The sequence below is a fragment of the Lepidothrix coronata genome, unplaced genomic scaffold (assembly GCF_001604755.1).
Source record: "Lepidothrix coronata isolate B3197 unplaced genomic scaffold, Lepidothrix_coronata-1.0 Scaffold78, whole genome shotgun sequence".
NCBI lineage: Eukaryota > Metazoa > Chordata > Aves > Passeriformes > Pipridae > Lepidothrix > Lepidothrix coronata.
The window spans coordinates 3,379,819-3,404,391 of record NW_016690258.1 but is presented as its reverse complement, the minus strand read 5'-3'; the positions used below and the strand labels follow the sequence as shown (position 1 = coordinate 3,404,391).

Below are 24,573 nucleotides of genomic sequence, written 5' to 3'. Positions count from 1 at the left end.
TTATACCTTCCCTTTGAGGGCCCAAGTTTCTAATCTGGGTTAGGATTCCTCAGTCCCACACCAAGTTTATAATCAGTGCTATGAGGCCTTGTGAGGAGTGGCTGGTAATGAAAATGTGCTCACAGAGCCATTTAAGGAGTGAAAATGTCCCTGCAGAAGGACCTGAGCCACTGGGCAGAAGGACAGCAGGTAAAATTTGGCACAGGCTCACAGTTTTTCAGGGAAAACCAATCTTAATTCCAGCCATTCAGCAGCAGCCTATAAAACCAGGATTACTGTGCAGGGACAACATGCCAGAATTATTATTGAATCATAGAATCATTAAGGTTGGAAAATACCTCTAAGATTATTGAGTCCAATTGTAGCAACTCCATGAAATACTTGTCAGCTGCATGGTTGCCAGGAGTCAAAAAAGTGTTAGGGAAGGAGTAAAAAAAGAGAAAATATTTCGTGAACCCTGGCAGACCTGCACTTGGAGTGTCACATGCACTTCCCATACCCAAAGGGCAACAAGGACACTCCAAGGCAAGGCACAGTTCCATGGGAGAAGTGGCAGAATGGGCTGGTATTGTACTGGGAACAGGACAGAACTGGTTATTTGTGTGATTCCCGCACTGCAAGGTGTTGGGGATGCACAAAGGGGATTCAGGTTTCATGTAAGACTGAGCTAGTATGTAGGGATCCATGTTGGGCTACCAGCAGTGCAAAAGGCCATAGAGCCAGGAGACACTAAGGCAGTGAGGGTGCAGTGGCTCTGGGACAAGGGGAGGTGCAGCAACAACAGCGGGTGCTGCTCCTGTTCTAGGTGCACCCGCTAACAGAGGGCAGATAACGAGATGGGTCTTGGCCAACAGGCTGTTCTTACCCCAGCCCAGGCTGCAGGATCACTCATCTCCCTGCCCCAACAGTTATCAACGTGTTGCAGCCTGTTGCTGGTAGCTACGCTGGGAACTTGTCAGTGTAAAATCACCCCCGGCCATGTGCCAGCATGTTCCCTCTGCAGGGAAGCCCTGAGGGAGGTCCAGTAAGCAGTGGGGTGAGGTCTGTCTGTTCCATGCCACCCTCCCGCTCTGCCAGGCTCGCTACACACGGGGCAGACTCTGGTTCACAGCTTGCAGAGTTCATGAAGGTTGTTTGCCCATCACGCTGCCCTCAGCCTGACTGCACCACCACACTCGAGTGCTCTGAGTCTGTGAGCACCCACGCAGGCTTATGATCAGCTAAAGCACCCACCATGTTTCACCCAATTCACCCAGATTTATCAAGCCACAGCCTTAAAGAAAGTACACATTTTTTTATTCAGAGAATCACAGTAAGGTACTGAGATTCACAGCTGCTTGCCCTGGCTTAGCTTCCCAAACATTCCCGTGCAACTTTTGAAAACATCAAGTACACTTCAAGGATTTGGAAGATGCACCATCATAAGCAAAACCTGCACGAGACATTGGGATTTCTGCCAGAGCAGCAGCTCCCTGCGAGAAAAATAAGCAGGTGCACAGTGAGGGAAGCAGGGAGGGAGGGGAATGGGCAGAGAACTTTCTAGGGAGCCTTCTGCAGAAGCAACTCGATGTCATCCTGGATCTTGATGGTTTCGAAACGCCGGCTGTAGCGTTTGAAGGGCACCCCGTCGGAGCCGATGAGGAACTTCTCGAAGTTCCAGGCGATGTCGTTGCGGCAGACCGGGGACCAGATGATGTACTGCGGGTTGGTCATCAGCGAGGAGGGGTCGTCGTGCGGGAAGGGCAGCGCCTCTTTCAGGAACGTGAAGAGCGGGTGCGCGTCCTTCCCGTTCACCTCGCACTTCTCGAACATGATGAAATTGGGCTTGAACCCGTTGCCAGGACGAACGTGCTCCAGCATGGGCAGGATCTCATCGTTGGTGCCATTTTCCTGGGGAAACAAAAACAAGCCCGCCCCGCGCAAAGCCCGTGAGAGCCCGCATGGGGCGAGCGGCTCCTCCCCGTTTCCTGGCCCCGCTCCCCGGCCCCGCTCCCCGGCCCCGCTCCCCGGCCCCGCTCGCCGGCCCCGCTCCCGCCCTACCTGGTGGCCGAACTGGTTGCAGGGGAAGCCGAGCACCTGGAGCCCGCGGGGCCCGTAGCGCTGCTGCAGCTCGTTGAGCTGCAGGAAGTCGCGGGTGGTGGTGCCTCAGAGCGACGCCACGTTCACCACCAGCAGCACCTTCCCCCGCAGCGAGCCCAGCGACAGCGGCTCCGCCGCGCCGAGCGGCCGCGCCACCAGCCCCGCCAGCCCCGCCGCCAGTCCCGCCGCTCGCCCGCCCGCGCCCGCCGCCGCCATGGTCCGCACTGAGCTCCCGCCGCCGCCGCGCTCGGCCTACCCCGAGCCGCCGGGACCCGCCCCGACCACGGCCCCGAGCCGCCGGGACCCACCTCCACCACCGCCCCGAGCCGCCGGGACCCGCCTCCGCCACCGCCCCGAGCCGCCGGGACCCGCCTCCGATACCGCCCCGAACCGCCGGGACCCGCCTCCGCCACCGCCCCGAGCCGCCGGGACCCGCCTCCGCCACCGTCCCAAACCGCCGGGACCCGCCTCCGCCACCGCCCCGAGCCTCCGGGATCCGCCTCCGCCACCGCCCTGAACCGCCGGCACATCCCTGCCGAGCCCTGTCCCGCCCGCGGCATCGGCGCCCGATGGAGGAGTCCCGAGGAGAATCGAGCCAGGCGTGTCGGCTCTGAAAGGCTCGGCGGGTCTCTGAGCGGTGGAAGGCACGGAGCGGGGTGGTTTGTTACATCCACGGGTAGTGGATGTAGCATCCACAGGGAAGTGTCGCAGCTCATCGGGAACGCTGTGGAAAAAAGCAGCAAAACTCAAATTGGTCAGGGAGAGTGGTCAAATGTTGGAATGGGCTGCCCAGGGAGGTGGTGGATTCACCGTCCCTGGAGGTATTTAAGAAGAGACTGGATGTGGCACTTAGTGCCGTGGTCTAGGAAGCAAGGTGGTGTTAAGTGAAAGGTTGGATTTGATGATTTCAGAGGTCTTTTCCAACCTAGCTGATTCTGTGATTCTGTGATCCCAGGAGCTCCAGCCTTTGTGGTGACAGCCCAGCACCAGGGCTGCAGCATCCTCCGAGGGCACCGCTGCTACTGAGAGTGGCTTCAGGGAGAGGAACACCTTCAGTTTGTGTCCAAGAGGGGCCATAAATTCCCTTCTAGTATCCTTCTATAGTTTTTCCACTTCTCTGAGGCTGGTAAAGTCTACATACAGGGCTACAGCTTGCTATATCCTCACTAGATAAAAAGGAGGAGGCTCCCTCTCTAATGCCAGGGGTTGCTTTTTCCTATCCTTGACTTTTTCATTTCTTGCCTTACTGCTTCCATAAGTTGCACAAGAGTGACTGCTCTTTTTTCCCATGGATTCAAGGCAGCCCTAAGTGAACTAGGCTGTGCCCACACCGGGCAACGTGGCCCAGCCCCTCCTCCACGGGTCTTTGTGAAACACTGCCCTCCTCCAGAGCACCTCATGAAGAGGCAGGTCCGGGGGCAGGCCTCGAGGCCATGTCCATGGGTTGGACCAACAGGGACCGTGGGGAAGCACAGCTTGGCAGGGACAAAGAGCCAGGGCCTCAGCTCCAGTGCAGCTCCCAGGGGGAAGCAGGGAGCCCCTGCTGAGGCTCCTGGCAGCATCTGTGCCAAGTGAGCTCTGTTCACAACAGCCCAAGGTCAGACAGCTGCTTATCAGCCCTGGCTCCCAGCCAAGGCAGCCTGGGCCCCGCATGGGGGATGCACTCAGGCCCCCCCCCCCCGTGCTGTCTGCCTCTTTCATGCTTGGGAGCGGGGACTTGTCACAAAATGCCAGCTGTCACTAACGGGCACCACACAATGCTCTGTCTCTGGTCTGGGTGCCCAGGTGACTGCAGGGTCTGGGGGTTTTGCTTTAAGCCACTTCTGGCACCTGCCCTCACAATTGGGAGCTGGAATAGTTCCACTTCCTGGTTGTGGCAAGTTCTGGCGACTTGCCCGATTGTCTTGCATCTTTGGGGACCTGCAGTGTGTTGCAGCAGCAATGGCATGAGCCGTGACAAGTGTCCTGAGAGAGATCAGAGCTGGAAAAACGGCTGATGGATGAGCAGAAACACATGACTTCTTGAGTAAATTGACGGTTACAGTCTGCACAGACTCCTCCTCACCTGCCCCCCTGGGCACGGCAAGCCAGGGGTCCTGAAGAAGAGGAATTGCCCTTCGGGGTGACCTCTAGGGCAGGGCCACAGAGGCATCTCTGCTGCCACTTTTGACACTTGCTCAGACTGGCACCTTCAGTCCTGTCTGGACCTGGGGAGTTCATCTGAAGTAGGGAGTTTACTGCTGGGGCCCTGCCCTTTTCAGAGAAGTGCAGGTTAGGGCTTTCCTGTCCTTGATGAGCGAGGTTTAACGACACAGAATGAGTTGAACTTCCTTTTTGGCTCAGAGTGATGGCCTGTGCCTGGACACATTCTGTGGAGCCAGCTGAACTTGGAGCCAGGGGAGTGCCAGAAGCTCCCGAGGGACTAGATGGGCTCAAGGGACACCTTTTGAGGTGTGTGACAAGTGACAGTTGTCCTACGAGGTCAGAAAACTGCTGTTTAACAGCAGTGAGGAATCACAAAGGCCACAAAACCACACCTTCTGGCCTCCTGCTTACATCATCTCCCCAGTTCAGGCGATGAACTCCCTCCCCTGCTCAGGGGGCTGGCACTCCCAGCTTTTCCCCTGCCCCTTGCCAGCCTGGATCACTCTGCACAAGTGCCAAGCTCTCATTTCCCAGGTCAGGTCTGGCCGTCTGTCTCCTCAGCTCGGTTTCATCCAGAAAAAACGTGGCTTCCAGAGGTGACAGATGTGGCAGGAACCAAAAGGGAGCCAGGCTGCCAGCCCTCAAAGGCAGGAAGGCTGAGGAATCAGATGGTGTTGGAGGTCAGCAGGAGCTTAAAATTGGGATAACAGTCACTGCTGGGTGGAAGTGCATCCACAGATACACAGCTGGCTCTGAGGAGCAGGCCTGACTCCAGGCCCCTGAAGAGCTGCTCTGTAACTGTGACCACAGCAAACTGCAACCCTCTTGCCCTGCAAGACTGAAAAGCCCCGGTTTTGTTCAACTGCAACACCCCCCAAAAAAGGGAACTGCCAGTGAGTAACTAAACTTGTCAGCAGGGCAGCGAATGAAATCCTCCCAGGCAGCCCCCGCCGCAGCTGTGAACTTCCTGCTCTGTTCAGCCCAGTCACCCACGGGGGGAGGACAAACACCCAGGAGAGGAAGGAGGGAAGGGTGGGGCAGGTGACACCATCGGGCTGGCCAGAGGCTCACTCTGGGTGTCTGTGGCTGCACAGGGAGTACAAGGACCAGAGGTACTGGGCACTCCTATGGCTGGGTCTGTGTCTCCTTTGCTGCAGGAAAAGGAATCAGGAACGCTGTCCAAAAAAGAAAAAAAAGTGATGTGGGTGTTTTGTAGGCCATTATGGGATGCAGCCAGGTGCTCACTGACATGGGCTGTCATCAGCAATTGGACTCTCTCCTGCTCAGCCCAGCGTGGAGGCTCTTGGCTCAGCAGCAGCTGCTGTAAATCCCAGTGTGAGTGTGGAGATGCCCGCTGCTGTTCCCTGTCATTTCTCCCCCAGGAGCAGCACAATCTGCTCTCCAGCCTGGGTGCAGCACAGGGCCTACACTTTGAGCCCAGCCCTTGCTGCAGCGCTCCAAGGCATCCCTCATGGAACGGCCCAGCAAACACCTTGCCAACCACCTGCAAACCATCACATGCTCCCACAGCAACACTGCTCCTCCCTTCCTCCTGCACAGCCTCCTCCTGCTCCTCTAGTCTTGTGCTCAGAACCAACAAATTCAGCTCAACTGATGGCCTCTCGTCTGAGTATCAAAAGCTCCTGGGAAGCTTTGCTGCTCACTGCAGGGGCCAGGTGAGATATTCCACCTCTGCTCTGCTGCAGCACTCGGAAACCACCGTGAGCAGTGGATGGTATCACTTGCTGGGAAACAAAAATGAGTATTAAAGCACTTGCAACTGCTCAGTGAATCCTCTCACAGCTGTATCAAAAATGGTATTTCTGATTCAGGCTGTCAGATGCTGGGCCAAAAACCCAGAGTGAGGAATACAGACACCAGGATACAGGGAGCTTAGAAAACTGCCTTTATTCTATTAGTTCTTGGAAAAATGAAAATACAGAAAGAGTTTAGTTGGCTGCAGAACAGCAAGAAGTTCACAGGTTAGGAGTCTGATCACTACATGGTAACCAAACTTACACAAAAAGTTTCTTTTTTTTTTTTTTAAAGTTTTGAAACTGGGTCCAGCAATGAATTTAAGGCAACTGAACAGTTCAGAAGCTTTGAGTGTGAGCAGGCTCTTTTCTCATCCCTACATCACGTCATGGAAAAAACTCCTCCTGGGTGTGCAGACCACTCAAATCATTCGAATGGGTCAGACTCTTACAAATGAACGGGGAAGAGGATCAGCTGCTTTCCATCGGACTTTATTTTCAAATACAGTTTCTTAAAAAACCCAGAACACCTTAACGCAGAGGTTACAAGTAACAGTATTAGGAAATCCAATTATACAAAAAATACTACATCTAAGCTGGGGTAAATAGATTTATTTTTGGTAACATACATTTAAACTGGCACTAATTACACAGTAACTAAAAGGTAACTAACATGAAACCACAGAACCCTCACTTTTCCTTAGCTGAATGGGACTTGGTCATTTCAGAGTGATCACATTTTCAAACTCATGTTTGAACACCACCGAGCCATGAAAATCAGATCTTCCTAAATGTGATAGCACTGAAGCTACGCTCGATTCCATACAGCCTTGTAACTGTTGTACTCAATTAGAATAGGACGTTAGTTATAAAGTAGTTACAGACCAATCCTCTGTGTTGAGAGCTTTTTCTCTTTCTAGAGAGAAGAAAGAAGATAGAGAATTGTCTTCAATTAGCGCCTGGCATATCCTGTGAGTGCAGAAAAGGTTTGTTAGAGGAATGTTGAGGTTAACCTTGGGTGCACAGATGAATTTGATGCAGATTGTTATAAAAATCATGGTTGGCTTCTAAATACTGGTAGCAAGATGACTCGATTTTTAAATCTCTTAAGTAAATTATAGATAATGAAAAAGGCCAGTAATCATACACTAAGATTAATAAACAGCACTTCAAAATTACTCAAGTGCAGGGTGCTGCTTTGGCCATCTTCCTCTGGCCACGCTTTATAAGAGAAGGCACCCGGACTTTTTCTTGCCACGCCGGGCTTGCAAAGCAGCTCTAGTGGCCATTTCAAACACCTCCCTCACACCGTCTTTGGTCTTTGCCGAACACTCCATGTACCCGAATGCACCAATGCGGTTTGCCATATCCCGGCCTTCCTCGGGCTTGACAGGCTCCTGAAACAGCACAAAACCAGCAGGTGAGGTCAATCCAAACCCACACCGATCCTCCTTTTCCCACCCGGCTTCCCAACAAACGCAAAGGAATTTCTGGGTTCAGTGCACATAATTAACTGGATAGTTAAGAATCCAATGCCTGAGGACATGATCAGTTTTCTGACACCTCTAAGCCTGAAGGCTGCAAGACCCTTTGCAACTTGAGCAAATGATTGCTTATTTCTGAGGAAACATTTATGCAATTCTTCACTACAACTGCAAAAAACCCTATGAACAAATCCCAAAATTAATGCCTCAGTCTTTGTATAAGAACCTCAAATATTATGCTGCAGGAGCAAAAATTCCAGGACAGAGCAGAATATCTGCAGTCCCATTCCCAAGATGGGGGTTTCAGGCTCAATCTGAAAATGAAACCTCGTGATAGGCTCAGGAATGAGCTACAGCACCTGTGGTTATCACCTCAGAACACCCACCAATAAAACCATTTCCTTTCACATCCTGAACACACCAAATAAAGAACAGCTCCGGAGTGCCTGCTCTGGTGTGCTGATCGTCTCCTAATTAACTCCTTTCTACCTCAGGGATCCAGCTCTGCAGCAGAGAGCAGCTGACTGTTAGTAACCCCATACAGCCATTCTCATTGCTGAGGATGCCTTCTCTAAAAATTACATCTCCAAATAGGAAAAAAGAGACACTCAGTTAAAGGCAATAGATACTCGTGGTGTCTGCCATGGGCAGGTGTTGATCACACAGCCCACAGCAGCTGACAGCCAGCTGTGGGTGCCTGTTTAATGTTCTGCTACAACCACCACACGTCTTCCTTTTATTGTAAGACTCCCAAAGGAACCTGCCTGCTTCATTTTGGCCAGCTCTCGTCTTGTGTGCTCGTCATTCCTCAGGTCCTTCTTGTTTCCTACCAAGATGATAGGCACGTTGGGGCAGAAATGCTTCACCTCTGGGGTCCATTTCTCTGGGATGTTTTCTGAAAGAAATAAACAGAAGTATGACTGTACTAAAACCCACTTCTGGGGAGTTTTATTTTAAAGCTTTTACCTGAGTGGTTGTATCTTGCTAATCCACACCGATGCCCTTTTTTTTTTTAACTCTTAATACGGGAAGCAAATAGACTGTTCTGGTATTGCCAAAAAAATCAAGCCTGTCTGTGGTAATTTGAAGGTTGAAGGGCACGTAACCTCTTGGCTTCTCTACATCTCTCAGTAGATACCTGGCAAGGGTTAGCATAGAGACTGCAAAGAACAGCATGCAGAAGAATTCTGCAGTAGAAAGTTATGGAATATTTTGCTTCAAGAGAAACATTTTATTCATCTCCAGAAGCTAAAGATGGGTGCAACACTGAAGCCTAAGTTTTAACTTCACTTCTTTTTATAAAGCAACATCAAACAACCGCTCCCAACTCTGCCATTAACTGTAGCAGAAATGTTCCACACGCTAATTACAGATATACAAAACCAAATGCTTTGTGTAAGTCATTTCCAATCTGCCATTTCTCCCTACCTGTAGCAAATGAATTTGTGCTCATATACAAGAAACCTTCTCCTCCTCCTCATGGCCCTCCATGACTTTATTTTTTTAATGGAAGGATGACTTAAGGGCTTTTGAAAGCAAAACCTTGATAAATTGTATAGAGCAGGAAGTGCTGAACAGCCCAAAACATCTGGCTTTGCTTTCAGAAGCTCTCAGACGTTTGAGATTCACCTGTGGATGTACCTGCAGGCTGTGTAACCCCATTTTATCTTCATGAAATTCCATTCAGCTTTTGAACAGACATTCACTATTATGTATTATCGTATATTTTCTTGCTTGAAAGAACAACTTAAGGATTTTGAAGCCAGTTTTTGCTCTACAGCCAAATCATCAATTCTGCAGCTGCACCTGGAGTGCTCAGGTGTGCTGGCCTTTAGATACTGCACAGCTGAAAAGCTCTTCACTGCTCCCAAGGACCCTGGGATATTGCTGAGCAGGAAGGGAGGAGAGGAAAGAAAATTTTTACAGAAACTTACTTCTTTGAAAAAATGCTACCACCATGTATTTGTTTAGCAGACTACACTGGATGGATGGAGTAATTACCATTTTAAAGGGACAGAAATCAAAGTTCCAGAGATGCTGAGTCTTAGAAATGAGAGTATCTCTATCTCCTGCTCCTTATCCTCTTCAAAAACATCTTTGCAAGATCAAGTACATCAACATCTACAAATTACATTTATATATCAATCAGTGAAGACTTGGACTGCACACAGAAGAGGTGCCCATCAAATACACACTTTTGAAATGTATTGTTTTTAGAGCTCAGAAGTCATAAATCAGGCAACTCTCTTCTCCATCACAAGCAGATGGAAATCTCCATCCCTTGAAAGCAGACTAGGAGAGTGTAAATCTGCAGTCCCTGATCATTTCCACCCATGAGAGAGCCCCCTCCAGTGCAGCTCTAGCCCATGTTTTTAACTCACGAAACAAAGAGCAAAAACCCCGGGGTTATTTGGGACCAATAACTCACAGTATTTCAAGCTTGAACAAATGGGGGAGTAAGGGTGGAAGGGAAGAAAACACAAAGCTAGTTCTCCCATTTACATAGAAAGAAAGTTACTCCATTTTCCTGGATACAGTGTGGTCTTGAGTGTGTAAGAACCTACAACTTCCAAAGAGAAATTAAAAAAAGAAGTAAAATTAAAACCTGGGAGGGCCATGCCCCTCAGTGGTCCCCTTCTGTACTCACAGGGCTCCTGGACACAGCAGAGTGTAGCTGCAGCCTTTGTGTGCTGGGGGTCCTCAAGGCAGCCCCTCCAAGGGACAGGCACACAGCTGGGCTGGGGTGCTGACCTAGGGGAGCTGCCCCCCCTGCTAAGAGTGGCTCAAATTAGGCAGCAGAGCCCTGGCAAACACAGAGTGTGCTGTGGCTCTCGTGACCCTCAGTGCTGCTGAAGAACACAGGTTCCTTTAAGATCCTATGTCTGACAACTGTACACTCAAACCAGCCCGAATTCTGGAACTAGGGAAACTCTCAAGTGAAAATATATTCTACAGCATGACTTCCAAGGGGAATACAGTGATACAGAGAAGTGGTTCCAACTCAGTGAGTGATCTACTTACCTAAACTATCAGGACTATCAATTGAAAAACACATAAGTATAACATCAGTATCTGGATAAGAAAGCGGTCTAAGTCGATCATAATCTTCCTGTCCTGCTGTATCCCACAAAGCCAACTCAACCTGCAAAATAAACATAAGGAGTTAGTCAGATCACCAGGGATGTTCTGATTCAGAAGCCAGTTACCAAACAGGAGTGGATAAAATATTTCAGTCAACACCACTCAAAAGGAGGAGACTATGGGACAAACCGCTTTGACAGGAGAACTGTGAGGAATTTTACATTCCGTAACCCCAAAAATCAATTTATTGCAGCTTATGAGATTTTTCTTTATATCTGTGACCAGTGTCAATTCTTTGAATGGATGTTAAAGCTACCAGCAGAAAAGCAAGACAGAAGAATCAAAGAGAATCAGCTCCAAAGGGCTGGTAATCTCTGACAAGCATCCCAGAAACACCAGTTTGCAGTGAAAGTGGACTAAGTATATATTTTTTAGGATTATGCACGTTTTCAATGGGTAACAGCTGGAACCTGTAGTGACTAAGAAATGTTAAGATTGTACTTATTTGTACACAAATTCATTACAACTCCATCACAGCAGAAATGTACACTTGTAATTTGCTTTGAAACAAACCTGATTTGTGTGCAAAGTTTCCAGTTACTAAGAAGAAAGTACAGTACCTAATGTTCTGAATATTTCTACTTATGCTGGAGCCTGGGGAGAACACACCCACCATAGGATTGTTTAAAACTATAGAAGGAATTAGCCAACATTTAATCCAGGAAATTTAAAAACTATAATCAAGCTTTTGAGGCATACTCTAGCTTGAGATTCTCCGATGAGTCTGCCTTCGCAAAGGAGTGGGTTCCTTCTTGTTTAAACTCTCATGTTCAAAAACTGCAGGAAAAAAGTCCACAGCAGCTCAGATAAAGACAGATGGGCAAAACTGGAATGCAAATGTGAGCCTGAATGTGCAATGCAACTGTTTAGTTAAACTGTGAAGAGACAAAGCCTTAAGTTGCGCACATATACAAAAATAACGTTCTGTACTTCTGTCAGAAACACTCCTCCTCTCAGAGTCACTTCTGCACTTGCAGATGTGAATTCTGTGGCAAATGTTTATATTTTTTAGAGAGCTGTCTGTTGAGGGTTCCCTCTCATGACACTGGAATCGTTTCCTTTGCTCTACCTAAAAAAACACATCTCCTTCCATCACTTTTTTGTTTTCATGTGATTTCTGGACATTTCTGGTAATGCTCTTCTAGGAAAACAGAGGTAAGTGGCTGGCAAACAGAACAGGGTTAAGCACTGCCTCTCCTATAAACTTCTGTAATCAAGTTTTCTGAAGACAAAGTCCTTGGATAAAATATATCCTCTAGTTACAAAAATAAAATCAGCTGACACTGCTCAAGCTGCTCATGCAATTTTTCTTTAGCTACCGGCTGCATATAGGCATGACTGCTGATAGGGCATGACTCCCTGTTCACTCATTCAGAGATGCAGAGATTCAGGCAGAAGGGAATGAGGAAGTTTGATTCAGTGATAAGAGAGAAATGGATCTCATACATGTTTCAAACAATACTCCTTAGAGTCTAAGATACAATATAGAAACTGTAGAAACTGTCACTTGGGGAAAAAGACATGTTCTAACATTAGTCTAAAAGTAAATTTTCTTTTACCAATTTATATTATGGGAGAGATAAGATCAACTAGCATGAACTACCACGACTAAACCCACAAGAAACCCATCCCTGTAACAGCAGGAAATCAAATGTAACATAGCCCAAAAAACTTTTTTGCTCTGATGAGGATCAAAACTGAGCAGTTTCAATCCATGAGTCACTGCATCTGAACTAGAATGGACTGAAAGATGTTCTGGCTGTACCTGAACCCAGAGCAAAGGCACACGTCACAGCAAGAGAGGACACAGGGAAGCTCAGCACCAAACCTGCCACACGCCTGACCTGCAGATCCACGGCACCGAGTCAGCTCCGTGTGGTTATGGGAACAAAACAGACACAGGCTGTGGCTGCCTGAGAGGGTTTGGAAATAGCTGAGCTTTCAAGGTGCAAACTTTCTGCTTTGTGTGCTTCCAGAGTATCCTGGGAAGTGACAATTTTACACATCACCCAGCACCTTGCTGACGTAAGCGCAGAAGGCGACCCACCCAGGGATCAGAGAGCAGCCTGGCAGCTGCCTCTTGGAGCAGGTGTCTGGCATGTCTCCTTGTTTGGTAAACAAAAGGAGCTCCACAAATTGAAAACCAATTTTCAAAATATTTAAAATTAAAATGAAATATTTTAATGATTGATTTACTGAAGTACAAACTGAAGATGAAGCTCAGTGAGCCCTGGGCATGCCTGGCTGCTAAGAATTGTGCAGGACAGATGATGCTGATGTACACTACAAATATCAACCACCTTTGAAGCCTGTCAGTCTTCTGTTCTCAAAAGGATCCTGCACATGTCCAGGAGTGGGCATGAAATAAAAGACTCTCCAGGAGTTAGTCTTTGTTAATCCAGGTAGGTCCCTATCAAAGGAGGGACTCCATTCCAAAAGCCATTAGCCCTGGGTTCTCAGCATGTCTTTGAATTGCTCCATCCCCTCCCACCTGCTGGAACACTCTACTTGGACTAACTACGTGACTTTTAGAGCCTCCTTTTGTGTAAGGTTAGAAGCAGGTTGTTAAACACACATTGGATATGAGGAAGTTCTAGCAAGGCAAATATTTTTTTCCACAGGAACATGCTTAATATTGAAAAATATGTTTACAACATAAGAACTACTCACACATACTTATTAAACAACTCATTAAAGGAGCACGGAGATCTCCACGCTATTCTGAACAAACACAAGTTCATTCTGGCTCTTACAGAGGGGTTCACATACCTGCTTTCCATCCACTTCAATATCTGCTACGTAGTTTTCAAAGACGGTGGGAACATAAACTTCAGGGAACTGGTCTTTGCTAAATACAATCAGCAGACAGGTCTTTCCACAGGCACCATCTCCCACTATAACCAGCTTTTTTCGAATGGCTGCCATAGCTGAAAAACAAAATGACAACTTATTAATTCAACCGCTACAGCTTTTCACTGAGATGCTGCTAACAATTAATAACCACTAAGTTTTCAATTAATGAGAACTTTTAAATCCACTCTACGTGTCCATCAGAGATGCAGACAGATGTCTTGAGTGAGTTCAAATTCCCATCCCTTTAAGAAAAAACATTCCCCAGAACTTGTCAACACACTGATAAGCCACTAGGTGCAAAAATAATAGAAAGGAGAGGAGATGGGTCTGGTTAAGCATTTATTGATCTGTTCTAAAGGTTAAGAGAGGAACACCCAGAGACAGCGAGTGAGTGAGCAGCACTGTCTGAGAGCACCTTCTCAAAAGTGTATTCCAGGCACTCAAATATGAGATGCTTCGATTCAGGGGCAGGAACATCATCTTGTTTCACTGAGTTGCCTTAACTACAAAGTGCCAGTCAGCTGGACTGAGGAGCACCTGCTGCCACGTCAGAGCACCAAAAGCAGGATCTTGAGGCAACCAGCCTGTTCCTCAGATTCCAACCACCACACTGCAAAGGATTTGGGCAGGGCACATCTCACTCCTCCACCCATTTTCCCCGGCATTGCTGCTACCAGGTTAATCCAGCCTGCTACCAGCTTGCAGTAAGTAAAGGGGGGACACAGAAGGGGAGACCCCCGTGATGCTCCACACAGATCTCTGCTGTGCAATGGGTCAATTTGTACATCCATGACCTGCTCACAAGCAACTTTGACCTTTAGAAGATAGTATGGAAGCTTTAAAGGTTTAAGGAAAGCCAAGAATCAGGGGGAGACTGAAGGGGATGTTTGTGTTGGATCTGGCAAATCAAACAAATCCAGCACTATATATGTGCCTGCTCTCTTCTTTCTTTTCTCCAGGCACTTACTTGTGACCAATGCTGGAACAAGCCAGAGATTTAGGGAGTGGCCTGGCTACGAGGGACTGGAATGAGGACAGAACCATAACTACTTTCTTCTCCATAACATAAAGGCACTCCAGGGGAAGCCGCTTAGTCATCCTGTGAAGCTTCCTGGAAATGGAGCAAACAGCAACGCCACCACAATACCTATGACTGCATGACCAAAACACCACAGAGAGAGCACCCCTGTGAGTTAACTTTTGCCATGACAAATCCAGAACAAAGTTTATGAGGATGACTAGGGCTGCTGGCGAGGAGGGAGGGGCTCAAAGAAGCACAGCAGAGATTTAAAGGACACAGCAAAAATATATTCCCCTTTCCACCTCTTCTCTTGCCTTATGAAATTAAGTAAAAAGGTAGAACTACCCATCTAAAAGCAACCTTTAGTACTGGTATATGGTGAAGAAGCAGTGGATTTTACAGAGATTCTGTACTTCTGCAAAAAGAAAAGGACCATTTCAGCCCATCAAGCAGCAAGGGCTCAAGGATTTGTAGACCATAGCTTTGCCAGACACCACTGCTCAAGAGACCCAAATCTATCTCTAAAGTGAGATTCTTTCACCTTGTGAATATATATGTACACAAGCTCAAGTTTTTTACTCTGGGGATTTGGGGTTATTTTTACATTTGTGGAAGGTTTTAAATGATCCAAGCTTTAAAAAGGTGGGTTTTTTTCAGTGGTTCTAGATGGGTTTGAGCACTTTCTAGCAGTGGTAGTATTTGAATTTTACAGAACTGGAAATCATCTGTCCTCTGTACCACGTCAAGATCAACTGCTTACAAGTTCTACCTAACGTCAGCTTCGGCTAATCTGCTCTGCAAGTCCTACAAAACCCTTGAAGCCGTCTACTCTTGTGCTCCACAATATTTAATAGCAGAAAACTTCCCCCAATAGTACCCTCAACCTTCTTTGATGTAAGCACATTACTGTTTATCCTATTTGTCACGGCCACTGCAGAATAGATTATTCCCTTTCCCCAGTGCAGTTGAGAATATGTGTCTTCATTTAGTCTTCTCTTCGGGCAAAACAATTCCAGTTTATTCAAGCCTTCTCTGTAAATTGTATTTCTTAGACCTTCCCGTTGCTCCCTTCTGGGCAGAGTCCAATTGGTACAAACGTACCCAAGGGTGGAGCCCAAAAGCTGAATCCAGTATTTCTCCTAGGGCTGTATGAACAGTGCCCAGAGCTGAAGGATTATTTCACTGATCTTTCAGGATACCCTGCTGCTTAAACACCAATCTGGAAGTGTATGACTTTTTCTTCCTTCCTCCCCTCCTCAGAAGACAGCACTGTTGATACACCCAGGTTTTAATTCCTAATAACTCCCAGATCTTTTTCATCTGGACAGCTATACAGTAAATAGTCCTCTATTCACACAGCTGAATATTCCAGTGTCAGGCTTTTATTTATCCTTCCGCTCATTGATGTTTTATTCTACCTCCAGGTCCTAGCTCTGTCCTCCAGCTTAATCACAGTCTGTCAGATGCAGGTTTAATAATCATGATTCCCAGATAATTATCTAGGCCATTGATGAAACCACCCTGGAGACAAAGTAGGCGTGATGGGATCCCATGAATGGGATAACCTGTCCTTCCTTGGTATCCTCCCTCTCTCTCCCCTCTGTGCCAGTGGCTGGGGCTCTGGCCTTTGATCACCTGTGTCACCTGCAATAGCACTTGGGGTAGGTGACCTTTTTGGCATCACCTACGGATAACTGTATTTTTCAATGGATTATCAGATCAACTCTTCCTTTATCTTCCTCTAAATACTTCCGTCACTCAGATTATTTTTTAAGTGCTCCTTGCCAGTTCAATCTCATTTTATGCTTTGGCCTTCTACATACTTGTGCCTCAGGTCTATGAGGAAACTACAATTCTGTTTAAAAAAAAAAAATCATTATCATCTAATGTATTGCTTTCTACAAATCCTTCCCTATAAAAGCTTGAAAATTTTATGTATATATAAAAAAAAATTATTTCAGCAGCTTTATTTTATCTCCTCAGTGTCTTTCTCCTGAGAAAAGCTTATCATGAAACTCTCCCTGCCTGAATGCTTCCTGAGATCCGTTGACATCATTCTGACCCAAGATGCCCTTCAGCAGTGTTTGCTCAACCACTTCCTTCCCACTGCTCAGGACCCGCCCCATGAGACTCTCCCCTGCTCACAGTCTTCTGTGCAGGACAGTCCTCAGGGCATCTCAAACCTGCTGAGCAGTCCCCTCCATCTACCACACTGAAAAACTAGGGAATTAAAATTCCCTCATTGCCAGCTTCTAGAGGATCCTTCTGGACGGTCACAAAAAGCCTCAACCACATCTTTTTTTTTTTTGGTGACTATGGCATCCTCATCTTTTTTACTTTAGTTTCACCTCTGAGAGCAGTACCACAGAAGAATTCCTTCTGGAACAAGTGTGTTGTATAAAATTCAATTCAGGATGCAAAGATCACCACTTATAACCTCAAATTTTCAGAAACAGCCCAGATTATAAATGCTGGGTAGACACAGATGCCTCAGGATGTCAGGTCTGATCACCAGATAGACCCCTGATCCAGCTCAGAAGGAAGTCACCAAACACCACGACCATGTCTTCCTTCCTGACATTATCAAAGAACCACAGAATGGTTTGGGTTGGAAGAGACCTTCACCATCATCTCGTTCCAACCCCCCTGTCATGGGCAGGGACACCTTCTACTAGACCAGGTTGCTCCAAGCTCTGTCCAACCTGGCCTTGAACACTTCCAGGGATGGGGCAGCCACAACTTCCCCGGGCAACCTGTGCCAGGGCCTCACCACCCTCACAGGGAAGAATTTCTTCCCAACCTCTAATCTAACCCAACCCTGCTGTGTCAGTTTAAAGCAGTTATCCCTTGTCCTATCACTACATGCCCCTGCCAGAAGTTCCCCTTCCAGCTCTCTTGTAGCCCCTTTAGGTACCACAAGATGCTCTAAGGTCTTCTCAGAGCCTTCTCCTCTCCAGGATGAACACCCTCAACTCCCTCAACGTGTCTCCAGCACTCTGATCATCCTTCTGTCCCTCCTCTGGACCTGCTCCAACAGGTCCATATCCTTCCTGGAGGTGCTGGGGCCCCAGAGCTGGATGCAGCACTGCAGGTGGGGTCCCATCAGAGCAGAGCAGAGGGGCAGGATTAGGCCCCTCATCCCGCTGCTCACGCTGCTTTTGACACAGCCCAGGACACGTTTGGTTTTCTGGGCTGCGAGTGCACATTGCTGGGTCACGGTGAGCTTCCTGTCAACCAACACCCCCAAGTCCTTCTCCTCAGGGCTGCTCTCAATCTGTTCATCCCCCAGCCTGGGATTGCCCCAACCCAGGTGCAGGGCCTTGCCCTTGGCCTGAACTTCACGAATTTAACCACATTAGTGGTTACAAACTGTACAGCTTTATGGTACCTGAAGTTTCTTCTCTCTGGTGAGGGTGAACTCTTATTGGCTGCCAGAACACCACACTTCACTTCTACTGAACCTGCTCAGGGATGGACACTGCTGGTGAGCCTGCAACCAGCTTTCTTCTCATGACAAATTCATCTTGTCTGGACCACTGAAAGTGTCTGTGTATGGAAACCGGTCTACTGGTGCCACAATGTCCCAAATCCCCACGTGTGGTCCTCAAATTTTAGCAGCTATCTGGCCATGGCAACAGCAGCCCGTCATTCATGCATTAACACATTTACAGTAATAATTTCCTAATTTAGAGGATTCAGCGTGCAGATCAGCATCTTTCAGCTGGTTATTTTTAGATAAAATAAATACATTCCTCTCCAGTGGGCAGCTGTAAGGGATTGTCGGGTCTGGCAAAGACTCAGAAAAACAACATCTTGGTAGTACAATAGAGAAAAAAATTGATTGTTAGAACGGAGCTATGTCTTAGCGGTGAGTATCACAAGGACAACACTAAGAGCATTCACAGCAGTAGGGTCTTTCTGCTGCATTTTGACATGCCCTGGTTTTCTTAATCAAGTATTCTGAAACATGGAAATACATCAAATTTGTACGAGCAGTGTGTGGGAATCAAAGCACTTTGCTGGGCTGAAGAGTTTAATTTAAGATGTCCATTACACACAATTTAGTATTTGCTGCAGCCCAGCCTGTCACCAGTGAGTGTGTGTCTACATTTAAAGCTAAAAAACCTAAGAGGATGTAACAAATAGACCAAATCCAAGCTACTACTACCCCACTGTAACTGAACACAACTGCTACACATTCATCCTTTTACACAACATGTAGAGCAGGGAGAGACCAATAAATCCAGAAAGCTGCTGGAACTGCATCACTGATGATGCACACAGAACATTGAGCAAGAAATGTTCTATCTCAATTAGTGTAGCAGAATGGCTGCAGTGATCTTCTAGGAGAATCTGTGCTGTCTTCTGCAGCAAGACAAGAGATCTGAAATTTTTCCTACTCTTAAATGAACCACTCCTCCCACCTTTGCATTTATAGGATTCTCAAAACCAGCTAGTCTGCTAGATTCAAAGTGGAAACTCTCACAATGTGACTCAAGTGACTCATCTGAATGGAAGAGATTCAATTCTGACATTTCCTCAACCTAGGCCAGTGTCTTTCACAGGTATTACAGGAGTTTTAGCCATCATTTACTCAATCCCACTAACATCACAGGAGGTTACAACACAAGGAGCTCCTGTTTGCCGAGCTGCCACACTAATATCCTTGTTACATTAGGCTGCTGTTTCTAAGGGCAGTAACGCTCCCAGACCTCTGCAGCATAAAGCCCTGCTTGTTAAGGGAATCTACTCCAGAAGTACTCCAGAAGAATTGGAAATGGGAAAAATATTTTTTTCCTGTGTTTTAAATGTACTCCCCCCCAAGTATTACTGTTTACTGCAAGGGAATTTGCCTCTTCAGCATGCTATTTATTTTTCCAAAAAAACAACTTTTCCAGTGCCTCCTCTCCTGCAAATCCCAAGGCCACATAGCATGAGTGAGGATTGTGGACACTGCTGACATTCTGAAGTTGGATAAGCTGCCAGGTTTGTCTGTCTCACTACAGATCTCATCTGTAGAGAGAAAGATGGAAGAAACAGCCCTTTACCATCACACAGATATCATGACTAGATTTAATTTCAATTACCAGTTAACTACTACCAACTTTATACTGCCTGCTTTACCACAGGGGCAGATCCCTTGTATAATGCACAATTTTGTCCAAAAAAAATCTGGATTATTGCATGTTAGCAAGTACCCAGTAGAAGCAGTTCAGTAGGATCATTAAGGATGTTTCTGATGCTGGAGTAGGGGAAACATCCTTTAAATCCTTTCCCACCTAATCTTTCTGAAGTCCTTAAAACCAGAACGTTGGAAGGCAAAGGTTTTGAAATCTTAGAAAGGCTGCCTTGCTGCTGACTCCTCCACACAGCACTTAGTTTGCTGCTGAGTGAATTACAGCCTGGCACTCTTCTTGCTTGCTTCATTTCCCCTTCATTCCCTCAGCCCTGCCCTGGGAGGGACCAGAAGACAAAACACTGCTCAAGTGTCCCCCACCCTGACCAGTCAGGCCCTGCCCTCTACCTACCACATGGGAGAACTGCCCCTTCACCAGCACCTGAACTGCCTTGGCACCAGCACCTGGATTTACTCTTAAAATAGACTCACTTTTGTTCAAGTCTGAGGGGAATGAGGAAAGATTTTCCCCAGAGACTCCAGTGACGAAGAGTGGATAAGCAGGTTTTCCCCATAGTTTTCTTCTGGCCATCTAGCAAGATCCAGCATCAAAACTGAGAACTACCAAAGCAGTTTGGAGCTCAAAGCAGATCAGCCCAGAAGCAAATAGGTCTAGTTTTAGGGCAGTGTGTACAGCCAGTGAAGAAAAAGACTGAACATGGAGCATCTGACTGGGTGAAATGGTCCAAAGACCATGACCAGGGAATGGGGAGGGGACAGACAGACATGCCAGGAGGAAGATGGCAGAAGAGTATAACAGCTCAAATCCACCCTTCCCTAGAGCAGAATCCAGGATTCCCACATCTCCCAACAGGGGGCAAGAGTCTCGACCTTCTCCACAGAAGTCCCAGTGGAAAATGTCAGCAACTATACATTTTGTAATTCTTTTTCACCACTGCACTTCTCATTAGTGAAAACACGTATAAACAGCTGTCAGAAACATCGCAGCTTGCTGCTGAAATGCTAATCCTGCTACCTTAAATCAGCTTCTTTGAGCATATGCAAGCCTATATGTGCTGTCATGCCTTTTCTTTCCCACATAACCAGCACAGGATGACCATGCTCTTACATAGCAATAGTTGTGAAGTAAAGGAAAGTAGGACCCCAATTCACCTCTTAGAAAAGGTGCCAAACAGGGAGCAAACAGCCTTGGGACTGTAACAAGAGTAAGAAAAAAAAATTTAAAGAAAAAGGTGACTCAATCACACCAAGGAGTCAGGTAAAACCCATGTTTCTGCTACAGGGTTCCTAAAGGATCCTGGAAGAAGTACACACCCCAAAACATTCTGCAGGTGACCACTTATTTATTGTCCTGAACTTATCTGTACAGCTGCACTGACAGTAAACCCAGACACACTCTGTGCTCAGAGTGATCTGCTCTTTTGACACCATGTACAACCTGAAATCAAGCACTACTGGGGTGGAAATACAGCTCAATTACAACCCACTGGAATACAAACACTGAAAACATGAATGCAGTCTTTGCTATTGAGGAGACAGTCAACACAGTTTATTGCAATAATTGAGATTTTCTTAATTCTGTGCAAGTTTGCCTGTGAACACTTGCACTCATAAACCAAAAAGCCACACTATTTAAAGCGTTGCTAACAAGGCCTTTGGGAAACAACTATATTTATATTCCTTACTGCAGCCAGCACATAAAGCAGTTTGACAGTACTGCAAAATAGACCTATTTCTAACTACAGCACTATGTGGGAGCAGTTGGTGAGAAAAAGCTATCTGCTGGGGTTTTTTTGGATGGTTACATATGAAATTCAACACTTCCAAAAAGTCCCAAAGCTGGCAAATAACAGGGCAGGCTACTGATATTGCATGTTAAATGTAATCCACAGAGAAATGGAAATTTTCTGTTTTAAGACTGAAGTACAATTGAAAAACTGACATAGAAGGACGGTGTAGTATCCAACAGGATTAAATACTGAACATGGGAAGGTCCTTGGACAGGGCAGGCTGAGTGCTTTCTGCTAGCAGTTCATTCAGACCGTGTGTTAACCAGGCTCAAGTCTGGCAAATTTTACTAGTTTGGAAAAAGTGCCTTGCAAACAGAGCTGTACATTTCCAGAGCCAGCTTTAAATTGGGAGCAGCGCAGCTGTGTTCACCCCCACCTAGTGAACCTCCCCAGGTCTCAGCTAACTCCACAAACAACCAGCTCAAGCCTCTTCGTACCACATCACCAGAACTGGGAGCAGTGTCAGCTTAACTGCATTAGGTCTTTGCAACATTGGCTGCCAGCCCCAGTGAACCCTTAATGACTGAATAATTTTATACTGTCACTACAAGTTATCAAAAAATACAAAATACATGTTTCATAGGCACAGGCATACGATGCATCTCCGTTCAGCACACTGTGTTGTTCATGCTGCCTCTGCAGTGGCTGGGATGGGGCAGGAGATTCCATATCCAGCACAAAGCCTGCCAGTGCAACGTTTTGGAGGAAACCTGAATCACCTGTCAGCACTAGATCTGTGTTGAGTGTCATGCGGACACAGTACGTCTAATCCGAGATATCATGTGAAGTCTCAAAGCAGGATTCATCCTATCAAGTTGCAGCCTTTGCCCTTGCTTTCCTCTTCAGGATAAATCTGTATGACAACACTCAACTCATCTCCCTCTCAGAGAAGAAAATTGCTTTGGATTCTAGTAAATTTCCTTGATTTTTAACCACCACAGGGAAGAGCAAAACACTGTGCTTTGCTCTCCTGCCCCGTACAGCCCACCTGCCCCTGCTTTATGGGAACGACGCCCCAGCACCATCAAACTGGTGAGAACACACAAACTATCTTTTGTTAAAACGCACAAACCACGATCTGTGCAACCTTCTACACCCAGCACTGCGTCCCACAAGCAGCTCCAACACAGACACTGACCACTGGACCAACTTGTCCTTGCAGCTAAACTTAACATTTCCTATACCTCGAGACTCACAGACCATCCTTTGCTACAGGTCTGCACACATACGGGAATGGGTATACTGAACTGGAGCATTCCAGATGACCTTAGGGTTGGATTCCTTTGCAAAAGGAAAAGAGGAAAGATGAATGAGAAGATTCCCCCTCCATGCTCTCCAACCATTTTCAGCTCAGGAGCTTCTTGGGTCAGATGTGGCTCCCATGAATCTGGTAAACTCAAACAGATTTCTCTTCCACGAGCTTGTCCAGACTCCCTTTGAACCCATGTAAACTTCCAGTACACACAATATCCTGTTGGAGGGAGTTCCCACAGCTTAATTACACATTGTGTGTAAAGCCACTTCCTTCAAATTCAAGATTGTCCCTATTAGTTGCTTTTACTGCCTCCTAACTCTGAAATGGAAAAAGAATGAACACTTTACCTCACTCACCCTCTTCCTGCTGCTCACGCAACAGACTTTCCAGACTGCAGCATCCTAATATAGAGCTGGTTATTTTTTTTTAAATTACCTTTACACCTTTGACAGTAGTTACTGTCTGCTCCCAGCATAAGGAGTAACAAAGTGGTAGAGGTGTCACAGTGAAGTGCTTCAGCTGGGAGGGCTCTTGAAAGCCCAGCAGCACAGCTCTGTGTACCTGCCCATCCCTTCTCCATCCCACCCCCAAACGCCCCTGGGCTGCTGCAGCAGCTCCAGGAGTGGGAGCCTGGAGGGACACCCCTATTTTGACAAGGTGTGCTGTTAAATCCATTTATGCCGTATCAGAGAACCACACCCTGAGCTGCGTTTCAAGTGCAAACAAGCCACAGCTTGGCCATTCCCTGGTACACGTTTCACTTGGTGCATTAACTCAAGTGCAGACTACCTTGACTCTGAAATAGAAGTAACAGAGAATCCCGGACCAAGCTCCTGCTCCAGCAGTTGGTTACATTTTCTGCATCACAATGAGGTTTTACTTGTCACTTCCTCATTTCTTCAATCCCTGCCAACTTCCCATTATTGGCATTTTGCGTTTTCTCCAGGTGACCACTGAGAAATACAACCCAAGAGCCCAAATCCTTCATGTTCTCACTAGACACAGACTTACTTGAGCCTTCACTTGCCTTTTACAGCTGTCCTATTTCTACTAAATTTAATATGAACCATATTGATTTTGTTCTGGCTTAGTTTCTCACTGAAAATGACGTGCAATTACTGTCAGGTGCTAACCGAAGGCTAAGATGAACACTTGCACTTAGGAACCAAACTAAAACAATTAACACCAATCGTTTCTATTTCCCCCACTCCAGGTTGAGTGACATTGCCTTAATTCTTTCCTGAACGCTTTGTTACTTATGCCATTATTGTGCCTGGGATTGATGTCTTAGTCTGATGGGATTATAATCATTAAGCTTGTCCTACTTCTCTTTATTATTACTGCATATTAGCATTCTTTCAAACTCAAACTGCGGCAGTATGTAAAGAACTTTCTGGAAAAAAAAGTTACATAAACCCCCTCCATTCTCAGGCCTGAGATCTTCAGAGCTGAGACACACCTCAAAACAGAGGTGTCAACTACCACCATTAGGTGTGCAGTATAATTCAACCTTTTCTTTTTTTTAAACTTAATGAGATAATCGAAATACCTGATTACAGGGAAGTTCCCTGTGTATAGATAAATAACTGCCAAAAGATAGCACACTAAGAAAATCACCCGTGGAACCTGCACAGCTTGACATTCATAAATGACCTGAAAAAGTGAGGAAAAACAGCAATACAACAAAATTTACTGATGATGTCAAGATTTACAGGTAGTAAAGGCAAGGGCTTAGTGTGATGAATTTCAGAACCTTAACAGGCTCTGTGCCTGAGCAATAAAATTTGAAATAGATAAATGTGAAGTGATATGCAAGGTAAAAACCAAATTCAACTTCCTATGTGAAATTATGGACTGGGAGCTGATCACTGTAACCCAAGGACAGTATTTTAAGGTTATAGAGTTAACTTCTTT

At 46.6% G+C, this 24,573-nt stretch overlaps 2 protein-coding genes across 2 annotated transcripts; both read right to left on the bottom strand.

Annotated features, from left to right (window-relative positions):
* Positions 1-1,274: 1,274 nt before the first annotated feature.
* Positions 1,275-2,295, bottom strand: GPX1 (glutathione peroxidase 1). The gene is made up of 2 exons (XM_017819959.1): positions 2,041-2,295; positions 1,275-1,890 (listed from the first exon to the last, which is right to left on the bottom strand). Exons 1-2 carry the CDS (start codon positions 2,293-2,295, stop codon positions 1,540-1,542), a joined length of 606 nt encoding a protein of 201 aa, XP_017675448.1. The 3' UTR covers positions 1,275-1,539.
* A 3,812-nt stretch (positions 2,296-6,107) lies between these two features.
* Positions 6,108-13,544, bottom strand: RHOA (ras homolog family member A). The gene is made up of 4 exons (XM_017819958.1): positions 13,373-13,544; positions 10,484-10,604; positions 8,227-8,357; positions 6,108-7,375 (listed from the first exon to the last, which is right to left on the bottom strand). The coding sequence occupies exons 1-4, from the start codon at positions 13,526-13,528 to the stop codon at positions 7,202-7,204; spliced, it is 582 nt and encodes a 193-aa protein (XP_017675447.1). The 5' UTR covers positions 13,529-13,544; the 3' UTR covers positions 6,108-7,201.
* Positions 13,545-24,573: the final 11,029 nt, after the last annotated feature.

Coding starts and splice junctions, on each gene's coding strand:
- RHOA (XM_017819958.1), bottom strand. CDS start 13,528: ATGGCAGCCATTCGAAAAAAGCTGGTTATAGTGGGAGATGGTGCCTGT. Junction 8,358..10,483: donor TGATAGTCCTGATAGTTTAG/GTAAGTAGATCA, acceptor TATTTCTTTCAG/AAAACATCCCAGAGAAATGG. Junction 7,376..8,226: donor AGCTGGCCAAAATGAAGCAG/GCAGGTTCCTTT, acceptor GTGCTGTTTCAG/GAGCCTGTCAAGCCCGAGGA.